Genomic DNA, 13,809 nt, shown 5'->3' on the forward strand with positions numbered 1-13,809 from the left:
GACGGAGGAGCCTGTTAGGCTGCAGTCCATGGGGTCGCTAAGAGTCGGACACGACTGAGCGACTTCACTTTCACTCTTCACTTGCATGCATTGGAGAAGGGAATGGCAACCCACTCCAGTGTTCTGGCCTGGAGAATCCCAGGGACGGGGGAGCCTGGTGGGCTGCCGTCTATGGGGTCGCACAGAGTCGGACACGACTGAAGGGACTTAGCATAGCATAGCATATATACATTTGCCAGTTTCTACAAGAAAGCCTCATATTTTAACATCACTGATTCTGTAGATCAATTTGTGGCCAACTGAGATCTTAACAGTATGTAGTTTTTCAATCTGTGAACATATTGATTACAGTTTTCTGTAGAAACTAAAGTATTCTAGTTTCTCTCAGCAGTGTTTTGTAGTTTTCTGGGTAGAAGGCTTGTACATCTGTTAATTGCTTTGAAGGTATTTGACTTCTTCGATGATAAACTGCATATTTAAAGTTTAATTCTCAATTGTTTGTGGCTAGTGTATAGACAGTACAACTGAGTTGCCTCACGTCCCCCAAAATTGGTAGTTCTGGTAGGTTTATCAAGCACACTTCAAGAAATCAGACAGTATGAGCAGTGTTATAAGACATCTGATTTTCCAGAGTAAAAAGGGATTCACCTTTTGTATACTTTTTTTCACAGTTATCACCTCAGAAATACTACCTTCTTTCTGATTTCCTTCTCCTTTGAAGAATATGTAGCTCTGGATTTAAATTTTTTCTTGGTATAGTTCTTGAAAAATGGAGACAGCACCAAATCTTTACAGAGGAACTTTTGTTTTTCAAATGAATGTAGAACAGGGAAATGAGGACATGGCCTACATGCTGTCTCTTATTTGCAGAATGGTGAACAAAGTACTATTTTTCAAGGTCCCAATTAGACCAGAAAGACATATTAAAATGGGTTGGGACTAGAGTAGGGTGAACAGATTTGTGAGATCTGAATTATCCTTAACTGTCACATTTGTGAATTATTCACTGTCAATAATCAAATCTTTTCATTGTCTTTTTCATTCATTCCTTTCTTCCCAATTTACAACAGTGAGTACCACACTGCCTAATCTACAAATAGCTATAAACAATAGGGATCCATTTTTAACTTCAAATAAAACCAATATAAGGCACAACTATTCAGGAATATTTTATATTTTTCAAAGTATTTAGGAATTCTTTAATTAGAAAAATAAAGGCAATGGGATTATCTATCAGGTTCTAAAAGTACCCATGAATGAAATCACTCACATCCCCCTCTTAAAAAAAAAACACAACACAACCTTAAATCACATTGTTGATAAGTTTTCTTACAGTAAGAAATAAGACCAACCTACACTAGGTACAAAATCCTGAAATTCTGAGCATGAAAATAATTTACTGATTAGACATCCGATTTATTCAAGCATAAGGCCTACCAAAGACAGAATGAACACAGCTCATGGAGTAGGGGAAAAACCCCAGCCAGCACTTGCTTTATCTCAGATTTCCTGGGGACAGAATTTACGCATTCTGTACTACAGCTTCACTCTACAGCGGCCACATGTGCTTGGTATTAACTTGAATATGGTATGAGAAACTTTCTGCACACTCAACTCGGCAAGTATCATTAGTGATGCAACTTTCAGAAACAGTCTTAGGCACAAGAAATAGCACTGCCTGCAGTGAGAGTCTCTGATAAAGAAAAGAATATCATTAAATATAATCTTACAAATAGGAAGGAAAATACATGTAATTTTTGCCAACGGATTGCCTCACATACCAGGAAAAATGTTACAATTAGATTTTCTTTCCATGAGATTAAAACACTAATTTAATTGATACTCAACTTTTAATTGATCCTCAGGTTATCTTGTATTTAAAACTGGAACAAGAAAACCGATTTACCCTAAGTGGAATTTAGGGAAGAAATGCAGGCCTAATAATATGGAATAATAGCTGCACTTCTTTGGTTAACTCATTAAAAAATGCCAATTAAACATTTTCAGTCGGATTTTATTTAAAAAAAAAAAAAAAGCAGATCAACATTACAATTCAAGAACCTAATCTAAATATGCACTTGACAAGGAAGCACATCCAAATATGGAGTGAAAAAATTTTTCCAAAAACCATCAAACGTATCATCTCCAAATACATCACTTCTGCAGGCCTTTTGTTGAGTGGAATCATAAACAAAAACAGAAGATTTATTGCTGTGAAAACAAATCTGTAGTACAGTAGTATGAATCTTGGGTGTTAAGTAAGCATAATCAGTTGAATCAAGTTAGGAAGTTGAAACTCTAGTAAGAAATTTGTGTGTGTGTGAGCAAAGTCTGTAAGCCAGTTGACCCAAGAGCAACTGAGATATCTAACTTGTTCACCGAGACCAGACACCACTTTAAATCTCCATTTTTTGAAGGCAATTAAAAATTACAATTCCAACAGCCCACAAACCAAAAAAAAAAAAAAAAAAAACCTGTAGAAAGCAATTAAAACTACGTTCAAAGAGCCACTTTTTTCAGCTCAATTTCAGCACCCCAAGGAAAAAAAAACATCCATGACTATCACAGATGAAAACAGAATGAATGTCATTGGAATCAGTTATTTTTCCCCACTGAGGTATAAAATCTATATAGAAATTTGATACTATACTATAACAAATTGTACTTTTCATAGTTCTGTTTTAATTTCCTTTAAACCCTGTTTAATATAGTTTGTTTTTTAAATTGTAAAAATGTTTTCATGATTCTGAATCTGGTTCCAGTTCATTTATTTTTATATCAGTATTTAATATACTGGCTACCAGTTCTAATCAGAAAAAAAATCTTAGACGTCTCTTCATTATGACAGCACAGTCAGCGGAACTCACTGCTGTGCACGCAAACCATAAAAGGCGCAGCTCTCTGGAAAGCACAGTTCGCAGACTGTTTCAGTCTGAGTATTCTTTACGAGGATTCTTGATGACCGACTCTTTCAATCTTGTAAACATCAGTGTGCACAGTCTCGCTACTACGTAGTTGCACGTCCTGGGACAGGAAGGCTGGTTCACAGCTAGTGGAAGCGAGGGCAGTCTATAAAGTTTTAATGGCTGATAAACCTTACATCCTGCAGAAGGAAAGCACTTTTCCTTTTTTTGCTACTTAAGAATGTGGCAGAAATGTATGCTGAGGTAGCCCAGTCAGTCCTTACGTTTTCCTTTTTTTGTAAATTTGGTCTCAGAATATTTCTGGAAGGGTGACGTTCCGAAGAAGCCACTGCTGGGATCGGCTTCCGCTGCAGTCTCTGATGCTGGGCACCTGGCTGTCCTCGTCTGTGGCTTTGTCCAGGCACTGGTTACTGTTCACATGCTGCAGGGTCAATTTCTGAAAGAGACAGGGAACAAGTCTTAATGTGAATGTGGAAAACAGAAGCCAAAGCACCTCTGACATCTTATTTGTGATTATGAAGTTACTCTGTAGAAAAGTGTTTGTTTTGCAATATGAAATAGATTATTTAAGACACTGGAGGAATGTATCTGTTAAAGACAGCAACGCTGGGGGGAGGCATGGGGACTACAGTGGATTATGCTAGAGCTGCGATCAGATGACCTCAATTCTAAATCCCAATTCTGCCGTAAGCTCTGCAATACTGTGGGAAAATCCCTTTTTGTGCTTTGATTGCCTTAAAAAAAAAAAGATCTTATTAGTGATTCCCAATTTAGGATCCTCTGTTTTCCAAAAGGCATTTCAAAACTGCTTCATTTTCCCATGAGAAGGCTGTTCAAATTAACTCCGATTCCAAACTTTAAGTTCTTGGAAACTCAGGTCTTTCTGAAGACTTAACTCATAAGATTTATAAAACAGTCTTTAATAAGCGGCTGACAGATGTGACTATGTATCTTCCTCTCTACTTGTCTGCGTTCCAGACCTGATGCTATCATGTTGATTTTTAGGAAAATTAAAAAAAAATAAAAAAGGACAGATGAGCATTAAGAGACATATACTGACCATACTAATCAATATGATACCAAACCCTGGTCAGGTGAAGAACTCCAAAGCAACTATGTAGGAAAGCTAATTACTTTACAATCTTGTGGTGATTCTGCCATACATTGACACAAATCAGCCACGGGTGTACATGTGTCCCCTGTCCTGAACCCCCCTCCCACCCCATCCCTCTGGGTTGTCCCAGTGCACTAGCTTTGAGTGCCCTCCGTTTCATGCATCGAACCTGGACTGGTCATCTATTTCACATGTGGTAATAGACATGTTTCAGTGCTAATAGACATGTTTCAGTGCTAATCATCCCACCCTTGCCTTCTCCCACAGAGTCCAAAACTCTGTTCTATATATCTGTGTCTCTCTTGCTATCTTGCATATAGGCTATCATTGTTACCATCTTTCTAAATTCCATATATATATGTGTTAATATACTGTATTGGTGTTTTTCTTACAAGGCCTCTTTTGTACCTATTTGAACTTCAAACAAAGCAAAACCTGATGACTGTCTACAACACAGCTATCTTAGCTTTCAGTCATTTCTTCTGTGTTGTGGCCCAAGCAGAAGTTGACAAAGGGCAGTGCACATTCGCAGATGTCACAGTTTACTATCAACACTGACTTCAGGATTAGACACTTAATCCTTATAAATGCTTCAATAAGACCTGGAAGAGTCAGCATGGCTGTGGCTGGTTTTACTTTTATGCACATGCTGTGTAGTTTATGGGTTGAGGGGATGGGCTCTGCAGACATGTCTAGAGTGAACTCCAGATTTGTCACATACCAATGACACGCCCCAAAGCAAAAACCTCTCTGAGCCCCAGGTTCCTTATTGATGAAATGGGGAGACATACTTCTCAAGGTATGAAGAAACATTAAGACAGTGTGCAGAGACTGCGGCCAGCTCAGAGTCGCTCACTGTCGGAACGTTCCACAGCGTTCTGAGCAGCTGCGGACAGTGTGGCAGCCCTGAGAGCTGAAGGTCCCCACACATACCACTGCTCCCAAGGCCTTTGGTCGTGTGTAGGACGAAAACAGAGCACTTTAAAAAGAACCCCTCAAACATTCCACAGGCCCTTCAAAGGGTGGCCTCTGGGTGGCCACCTTCATCAGGCCTATTGTATTAATAAAAGTAAAAAAATGCATTATTTCACTTATTTAGAATCATTAAAATAAGCTTGTTAACAAAGAGGTTATTGATCCATACTGGGTTTTTAACTACTCAAAATTAAGACAGAATCCCCATAATTTCAGGGGGCTGCCACTCCCTTCAGGAGACCTGGCTGCTGACCGCAGGACAGAGTTCTGGGGCTCGTGGTCACTGTACCAGCATCTGCACAGAAAAAGGCAGTGGACTAATTGAACCTCTGAAAGGAGGATTAAGCTATAGTTATCACTGCATAAAAAATTTGCTGCTCCCTGCCTCTAAATGTAACTGTGATAAAATCTACATTTTCATTCCAGAAAGGACAGGTACAAGCAGTCAAAGCAAAAAGAGCCAAGTATCATAAACTCTGCAATATGTAATATAAACAAGACTTAAAAGATGTCAGAATATACATATTTAATAAAAGATAGTATGGTATCATGCAAAGAATCCTTGTTCAAGAATCCCAGGTCTGTCTGAGATCTGGTAGCACTGTTTACCTGCTGGGTGACCCTGGGCAATTAATTTCTAAACAAGGTCCTGAGTTTTATTTCTAGGATTCCTTTGAAATCTAAGATTTCACAACTTTAGGTTTAGATGATACACTACTGACGTAAATGTTATTTTTCCAGATTGCTATTTTCAACTGGAGGCAGAACTCTGACAGGCCGCCTGCGCAGTAAGCCAAGTCGTGAGACCCCTGCTACAGCCTGACTCCTCCTCTGCCCAGTTCTGCCATCTCCCTTTTCACAGGTGTTGATCTAAAGAGTGCTCCCTAATAAACATCCTGAACACTAAGCTTGACCTCAGAGTAGAGCCTGCCTCCGAGAAAACCCAGCCTGCTTGCAAAATGCTCCAGGGGTTTTTAAAACTTTACACTGGTAACTGGTTCTTCCAAAGTATCGTAAATCATCTCAAGCACATCTCAAGACTGTATAGGTTATACACAGTCTGCCAAAAGCCATTCCCACACGCTGCTTCCCGGCTACATCATACCATAAAGACTGGAAAAGCAAATGCCTGCTTTTCCAGCCTCTCACTCTGAGAAGTAGTTCTAGCCCGTGAGACCTAGCAAAGACCACTGTGGAGGATCCAGGAAAAGCTTTGGCTTTCCTGATAAAGAGGAATTCAAGGAGCAGCATACCAGTTGTCTTTTCTTCTTGCCTTGATCTGGGAGTGACACCTTCTAGTGGCCATAAGAAAACGGCCAAGAATATTGCTGCAATGTTACCCCTGACAGCACTGTGTCACTGAATCCACATCAGAAGCCACTTACCTCCAGACTTAAGGGAAAAAACCCACTATTTGTTCATGCTACTATAAATAGGTTTCTGTTACCTATTTAAATATACTCCCATTTTTCAATGAACATATACAATTGGGAGGCTTTTAAAAATATTTTGGTTTCATGATGACTGTGGGGTGCCACTGGTATTCACTGTCTGGAGTCAGAGATGCCATATATCCTGCAGTACCTGGGGTGGCTACACCCAACGTGGCAGCAGCATGCACCATAGAAAACTCCAGAACAGAATATTCAGTCCATTTCCAACAGTCATATTAACTGAGCTACTGTACGCATACATACATATACGTGTGTGTGTGTGTGTGTGTGTGTATATATATATATAAACTGTAGTTTGATACTGTGAAGGGAGACCCAGGAATTATAAAACATGGTCTCTGTCCTCTAGGATCCAACTAATAGAGGAGAAAAAGACTGATAGACAAATATTAAGGTTGGTGCAAAAGTAACTGTGATTGCATTGTTGAACTTTATTTGTTATGAGAATACAATCTTTTTAAAGCACATTTCTTGCTCTGTTTGCTAATGGCTTATTACTTGCTGTGTATTTTATATTATTCTAGAATAGGGAGATGATATTAGACAAAAAGCAGATTCAGGAGATTTTCTTAAGTTCAAAATGGGTTGTAAAATAGCACAGACAACTTGCAACATCAACAAGGCATTTGGCCCAGTAACTGCTAATGAACATATAGTGTAGTGATGGTTCAAGAAGTTTTGCAAAGGAGACAACAGCCTTGAAGAGGAGTGCAGTGGCTGGCCATCAGAAGTTGATGACACCAATTGAGAGGATCATCAAAGCTGATCCTCTTAACAACTACATGAGAAGCTGCTGAAGAAAATGACAACCGTTCTATGGTCGTTTGGCATTTGAAGCAAAGTGGAAAAGTGAAAAAGCTCAATAAGGGGTGCCTTCATGAGCTGACCGCAAATCAAAAGAAATTATTTTGAAGTGTCTTTTTCTCTTATTCTATGCAACAACGACATTTCTTGATCAGATTGGGAAGTGCAATGAAAAGTGTATTTTATATGACAATTGGAGATGACCAGCTCAGTGGCTGGATCGAGAAGAAACTCCAAAGCACTCCCCAAAGCCAAATCTGCACCAAAAAAAGGTTATGGTCACTGATTGGTGGCCTGCTGCCAGTCTGATCCACTTCTTTCTGAATCCTGGCAAAACCATTACATCTGAGAGGTATGCTCAGCCCATGATGAGAGGCACTGAAAACTGCAACACCTGCAGCCAGTATTGGTCAACAGAAAGGGCCCAATTCTCCATGACAACGCCTGACCACACGTTACACAACTAAGGCCTCAAAAGCTGAATGAACTCGGCTACCAAGTTTTGCCTCATCCGCCATGTTCATCTGACCTCTCGCCAACCGACAACCACTTCTTCAGGCATCTCGACAACTTTTTGCAGGGAAAACACTTCCATAACCAGTAGGAGGCAGAAGATGCTTTCCAAGAGTTGAATCCTGAAGCATGGATTTTTATGCTACAATAAACTTATTTCTTATTGGCAAAAATGTGTTGATTGTAATGGTTTCTATTTTGATTAATAAAGATGTGTTTGAACCTAGTTGTAATGTTTTAAAATTCACAGTCTGAAACCGAAATTACTTTTTCACCAACCTAATAACTACAGAGAAGCACAAAATCACAGGGGTCAGAAACAATTATAATTAAGACAGAGCTAATTTCTGGCTGAGGGTGATGTCAACTCTGGGCCCTCAAGAACAGGTGGGATCTGTCAGGCACAGGGACTAGCCTGACCTTAAATATAAAGTAGGAAAGAAATGGATATGGTCAGGGAATAGCTGGTCGAAGATGAAAGTAGACCACGATTTGTATGTGACAAGTATAAGGAGAAAAGACAGCCAAAGTCAAAACTTGGTTTGGATCTCATTTAAGGGGTAGGATGAAGCAGTAGAGTGAAGCAAGCCGAAGAGAGAAAGCTATTTGAGAAACTGAACAGTAAGTGCATCTACAGGCAACAGGAAGAGGATTTTAAAAAAGTATCTGCTTAGCAGTCATAAATGCTATAGAGAAGTTAAGCACAAGAGATGAAAAAGCTCTGGCTTTGTATCCAGGAGCTGTTTCTGCGGTGTCAGGCCAAGGCAGGAGCCAGGGTTGAAGAAGCAGGGGCCTGAGTGTCAGCCATTCACTTGCCGTCATACAACCCAAGAGAAGAGTAGGATGGTATGTAGAAAACGAAGTAGCAACAAAGTCTGTCCCAGCGTGAAGAGAAGAAAGCCAGTGCTGGGAGCAGAAGAGAAACAACCAGAGAAACCCATCCGGAAGATGCCGGCTCCAGAACGGGAGAGCACAACCATCAGCTGGGAGGTTAGTTGGGTACGAGGAGCAGAAGGGAGGTTCACTGGAGAGGCTCTGAGTCCTCTCTGTGAGCACCACACACGGGTGCTGCAGAGGGGGCGCAGCTCCAGAGGAGAGCAAAGATAAAGTCACTGACAAACAGGAGGAGCCAGAGAATTTCATTAATGAAACCTACATGTTTCATTCAGTAATTCTAAAAGCCTCCTTACTGTTCCACTGCCTCCACACTGGACGGCAGAGCTTGAGGACACACAGGGGAGAGTGACTGTAGTAACACGAGGACCCAGGACTGGCGTCAACACTAGTTTAACTACTGGACAGATTACAACGTGTGCTTTTTAATTTATATTGCTTTTCCTGTCAATTTTGGGAGTATAAGAACAATTTGATTTATAGTATGCAGACTCCATAAGAATTCATTCTTTCAGGTATAAAGTAGTTTATATAGTACACCCTTTGACACACAATTTTATTACTATATTTATTCCTATTTTCAACTGGAATGTAACTTACCACCGGGTCATACTCCCAAAGCTGGTTGCCTTTTAGGTGGTGGCATTTGAGCATTGTGACTGGGCCATTAAGTTTGGAGACATCCAAGCAAAGGTCATCTGTTCTAATTTCTTTGTTGGCAGTGTAAGAGAAAACCTGATAAACAAAAATGCACGTATAAGCTTTCACAGCACAGTAAGTTAGTGTTTTATGTACCCAAGGATCTGGCAGGGAAAAAACAAGTATTGAAAATAAATGCTTTTTGAACTTTTATTAGTATAATAGAGAATAAATGACTCAGAAAAGCCACCACTATTTTTGCAGAGGAGAAGAAAAAATGACCTTAAGTTCTCTGTATACACTGAGTTTATTGTCAAGGGTTGTCATCTGTTTGACTAAAAAGGGCAAAATAAATCTCATGTACAACAATGTAAATATGGTTCTCACAAAGGGCCGTTTACAAATGTTTCACTTTAAAAACAGTCATTAGATTGAAGGCTCCATTCTTCTAAAGGTCTTTATTATTTGCTCTTTAGAGGTAGGAAAATGTTTCCTGAATGATATCATGAGACAAAAAGGGAAGATTAAAACAAATCCAAAAAGTATCACTTTAAAGCTTTACTAAAATACTCACCTGATTACCTCCCATACCATGACAGTTAAAAATTCCAACTTTTTCATTCTCTTTTCTAGCCATGTTATCTAGACACTGATTTGTTTCCACATTTCGTATCTAGGGGAAAATGAATAATGAAAACACCACGAGTTAGAGAGGTTCACTAGACAGACACATACAGATCTACACACACACTAAAATTGATTCAAACTTCCCACTAAATCTTTAATTCCTGAGGCAAGGTCTATGAGTTGAGAGCAGGGGGAACATCATGGCCTAAAGATTCTGTGGCCTAAAAAGCTCTTAACTATTTATATAATAATTTTTGTGTTTCAAGGAGAAATCCTTTAAGTTCTTATTTCTTTCTTTTATCCCAAGCTGTTCTTCTGGAATTTGTATTTAACTCAGTAAGCTCCACTTTGCCTAATAATTTTAAAGCAGTGTCCCTGTGGACACTGTTTGCCACCATGATAAGGGAGCAGTACTTTTGTTAACTACTTTGATGACTTCTTAGGAGATTAAAGGTGGGTATTTTCTAAGCAAAGAACCTAGAACTTGGCTTGACTGGGAAGCCTAAGCACACTGCAGTGCAAACACCACTCTTCTGTTAGATATTTGTCAATTACTGTAAAAAGCTGAATCAGTCATCAGAATTAGGAAGAATATTTTAAGCACTGTTCCTTGATATTTGTTTCTCTCTGAACCACAGTAGTTTAAAAGCATATGGCAAATTAACAGACATTTGTAAAGTCCCAAATCTGTTCTCATACATTAGCAGGTAAGCCAGAAGAGAAATGTGGGACAAACTATATGTTATGTAGATGGAAAGTTGTGTGTGATAGATAACGTGGCAGTAAAGATAAAACCACAAATAACTCATTTATTTTCATAAACATGTGCTGTCTACATATTATTCTGTTTTAATAAGGCATTAACAAGTCCAGATGCATTTTTTTTTCATATAAAGATAGAGTAGTCTAAGTATGAATAACTATTATTCCCAGAGGGTCAGAAGAAGAACTGGGGCTTTGGCCTAAGAGAGGGCCTCAGTTTAAGTCCAAATAATCCAGACCCTCTGAGGACAATTTCCTCAGAGTGACTAGTCAGCTCTATGCTGAGGCTGGGTGAGACAGGGCATCCATGTACCTATTCTGGAGTCCAGCACAGAGTGGACTCAAATGGTAATAATCTGCACTGCTGCCTTATCACCAGTCTCCTCCATCTGGCTATTCCATCAAAACCTCAAACTCAGTTCAAGCAAATACAGGATTTTCCAAATCTTTAATGCTAACATTTCTTTACCTGAACATTTTAACATAACCCTGCCACTCCTGCCTCTGAGGAGACTCCTGGGTATAACATATCACATCAGTCTCCAGGAATTCTTTTACTGCATAATACACATAATCTTTTTATCCATTATTTTAAAACAGAAACCTATTACCTCACAAGTAGATTTTATAAAAGGTTTTATACTTAGATACAAATATGCATGAAAGACATCTTTCTGTACCTCAGTGGATAGGCAATTAATACTTGATGATCACAGCTCTCTTACATGACAAAAAATTTAGTTCCAATTTTGACAAGATGAGTCTTTATCTCATCTATCCACATAAATTGATTATTTCCTTATACTGTTGAAAAGTTACCAATCCCCAGTCCTACATTTTCTTCAATTTTTTTCCCTCCACATATAGACACAGAGGCTTCTGAAGACAGGTGGTAAATGTCACAGAAATGATGAGGGAAGAACCAACATCACTGTCAGCTTCTCCCTCTCACATGAGATGATTTTTTGGTTAAACACTTACCTTTTACCAAACTGAATATGAATCAAAATTTAAAAAGTACAATTCTCCCCAAGTGTAACTGGACTTCCTATCACTCTGTAACTATATCAACTTTAGCGATGTTGTTACCATAACTGATGTTGCTAACAATTACAACAAATAAAGTACACTTACTCTGCACTAGGCATTGTTCTATGAGTTTTACCTGTAACATCTTCTACTATTTCATCCATTTCTAAGAACATTTCTGGACTGTTTTCTGACAAGAGATCTGGGCCTCCATCCCTTGAGAATACTACTAACAACTAGATGTGAGAAGAAGAGTTCTCCAAGGATTGGAAACCACGGCTTCCCAACACCTGTCTTGGTGACAATGAACTCTGATCAGCAAGAAGTGGCCCCACTAAGACGGGTGGTCAGGGACTGAGTGGTCAGTCCTCTGCAAGGGCTTGATGGCACTGCTCCAAAAAAGCACAGGGGAAGCCTCGCACACTCAGTGAGAAAGCACTTCTGTAGAAGGGCAGCTGTGATGCTTGGTCCCTGGGCAGAAAGGATTCTGTCGGGCTTAACATGTAAGTGGCATCTCTGAGCTGCATTCCAGGCAGTTTTTCCATATGCTAATTGCTAGAGAAGACACTTTTCAGGGAATATCCTCTTCCTTTGTAGGAATACATGTGGGCTACCTCACCTATGGAGTGTGCAAGATGATTTTTTGAGGACATGAAAAACCAGGATGACTAAGGATGAGTTTTGGGAACAGTTCTATCCTTTATGATGTCAAGAGGCAGTAGATCATTTATTTAATAGGCTGGTTTGGTGGGAGTTAATTTTGGAGCCTTTGGAAGAAGAAAAAATTAGGGACAAACATTTTTAAAGAAGTGTTGGATTAGATGTTCAAAACTGTAATTCCATATACAGCCTTAAGGCTATGTAACCAGTCACCTGCTCTCCAGTGAACTATGGAAGGTAGAAACGGTGGTGATATGTACTTGTTTCAATGTTCATACTAGAATAGAAATAAGTACTAGACTTGTTTACTCAAAATTTGACACTTAAAATCATAACGATATCTGAAGTATGCGGTTGGGGGCAATGGCCACACTTTCAAGGTTTCTGGAGGCAGATGGGTAGGTGTGAGAGCTTAGGGTTGGGGGAAGTGCAGGGCTGGGTCTCATTACTAGCCATGTGACCTTGGCAGGTCAGTATTCTAAGACAGTGATTCCCAAAACTACGATTTGCACAACAGTATCTGCCATTAAACAAAGGATTTTGTGATCAAGTATGTTTAGGAAATACTGGATTAACATCACCAACTCAATGGACATGAGTTTAAGCTCTGGGAGTTGGTGATGGACGGGGAAGTCTGGCATGCTGCAGTCCATGGGGTCGCAGAGAGTCAGACATGACTAAGTGAAGTGGATTAACAAATTTAAATAAATTTTCTTTACTGAACAACTTCTCAAAACCTTTTAATAGACTCTTGGTAGGGGTGGGGACTGAAGGTACAGAAGAATGTAAGATATAAAGAGCAGCAATTCCTAAATATTTTTGGCCATAAAATCCACCTCTCCTCCCCTATCCCTTGCCTTTCTAATGGGCACCTTGAGAGACATCAGACATCAGCAGAAGTTGCTGTAAAATCTCATTTTCTCATTTTCTCATTTGTAAGCGAGGTAACAGACACAGACCCAGAAGAAACCGACACCCAGTAGGCCCACAATAGCTACTGATTTTCCTTCCTTAGCTTAGGTGTACACGGCTGTCACTAAAATGTTATTTTCCACCTTACAAGTTGATGATTGTGAATGAAACCAGGCAAGAAATCAGAGCCTCAGTTTCTCGGTTTCTGCTACAGTCTCCTCCAGAATTCTGGCACCTCATTAGCGGGGACAGTGTAAGCAATTAAAGGTATTTTGGGATCTACTACTAAGGAATCTAGACTTCCTTTTTCACTCTCTCCCGTGAGAGTCATGAGTAACACTGGTTAGACATGAGGAAGAGTATGAGTGTCAGTGGTTATAAGCACAAGCTCTCGCGCCAGACTGCTTGTGTTCAAACCCTGTCTCTTCCATTTTGTGGCTGTGCCTGAGCCATGCTGCTTAAACCATTTCTCTGTGCCTTAACTGACTGACCCGTAAAGTGG

General features: G+C 39.7%; 1 protein-coding gene across 3 annotated transcripts in view; it reads right to left on the reverse strand.

The window, feature by feature from the left end:
- Positions 1–1,156: 1,156 nt before the first annotated feature.
- Positions 1,157–13,809, reverse strand: part of GALNT1 (polypeptide N-acetylgalactosaminyltransferase 1) — a 123,911-nt gene continuing 111,258 nt past the window's right edge. For all 3 annotated transcript variants that reach the window (XM_070778747.1, XM_070778746.1, XM_070778745.1), the window contains 3 exons: positions 9,892–9,990; positions 9,279–9,413; positions 1,157–3,360 (listed from right to left, as the gene is read on the reverse strand). In XM_070778747.1, the coding sequence (XP_070634848.1) occupies positions 3,214–3,360; positions 9,279–9,413; positions 9,892–9,990 (381 nt within the window). In that variant the 3' untranslated portion in view covers positions 1,157–3,213. The remainder of the gene's footprint in view (positions 3,361–9,278; positions 9,414–9,891; positions 9,991–13,809) is intronic.

The sequence above is a fragment of the Bos indicus genome, chromosome 24 (assembly GCF_029378745.1).
Source record: "Bos indicus isolate NIAB-ARS_2022 breed Sahiwal x Tharparkar chromosome 24, NIAB-ARS_B.indTharparkar_mat_pri_1.0, whole genome shotgun sequence".
Classification (NCBI taxonomy): Eukaryota; Metazoa; Chordata; class Mammalia; order Artiodactyla; family Bovidae; genus Bos; species Bos indicus.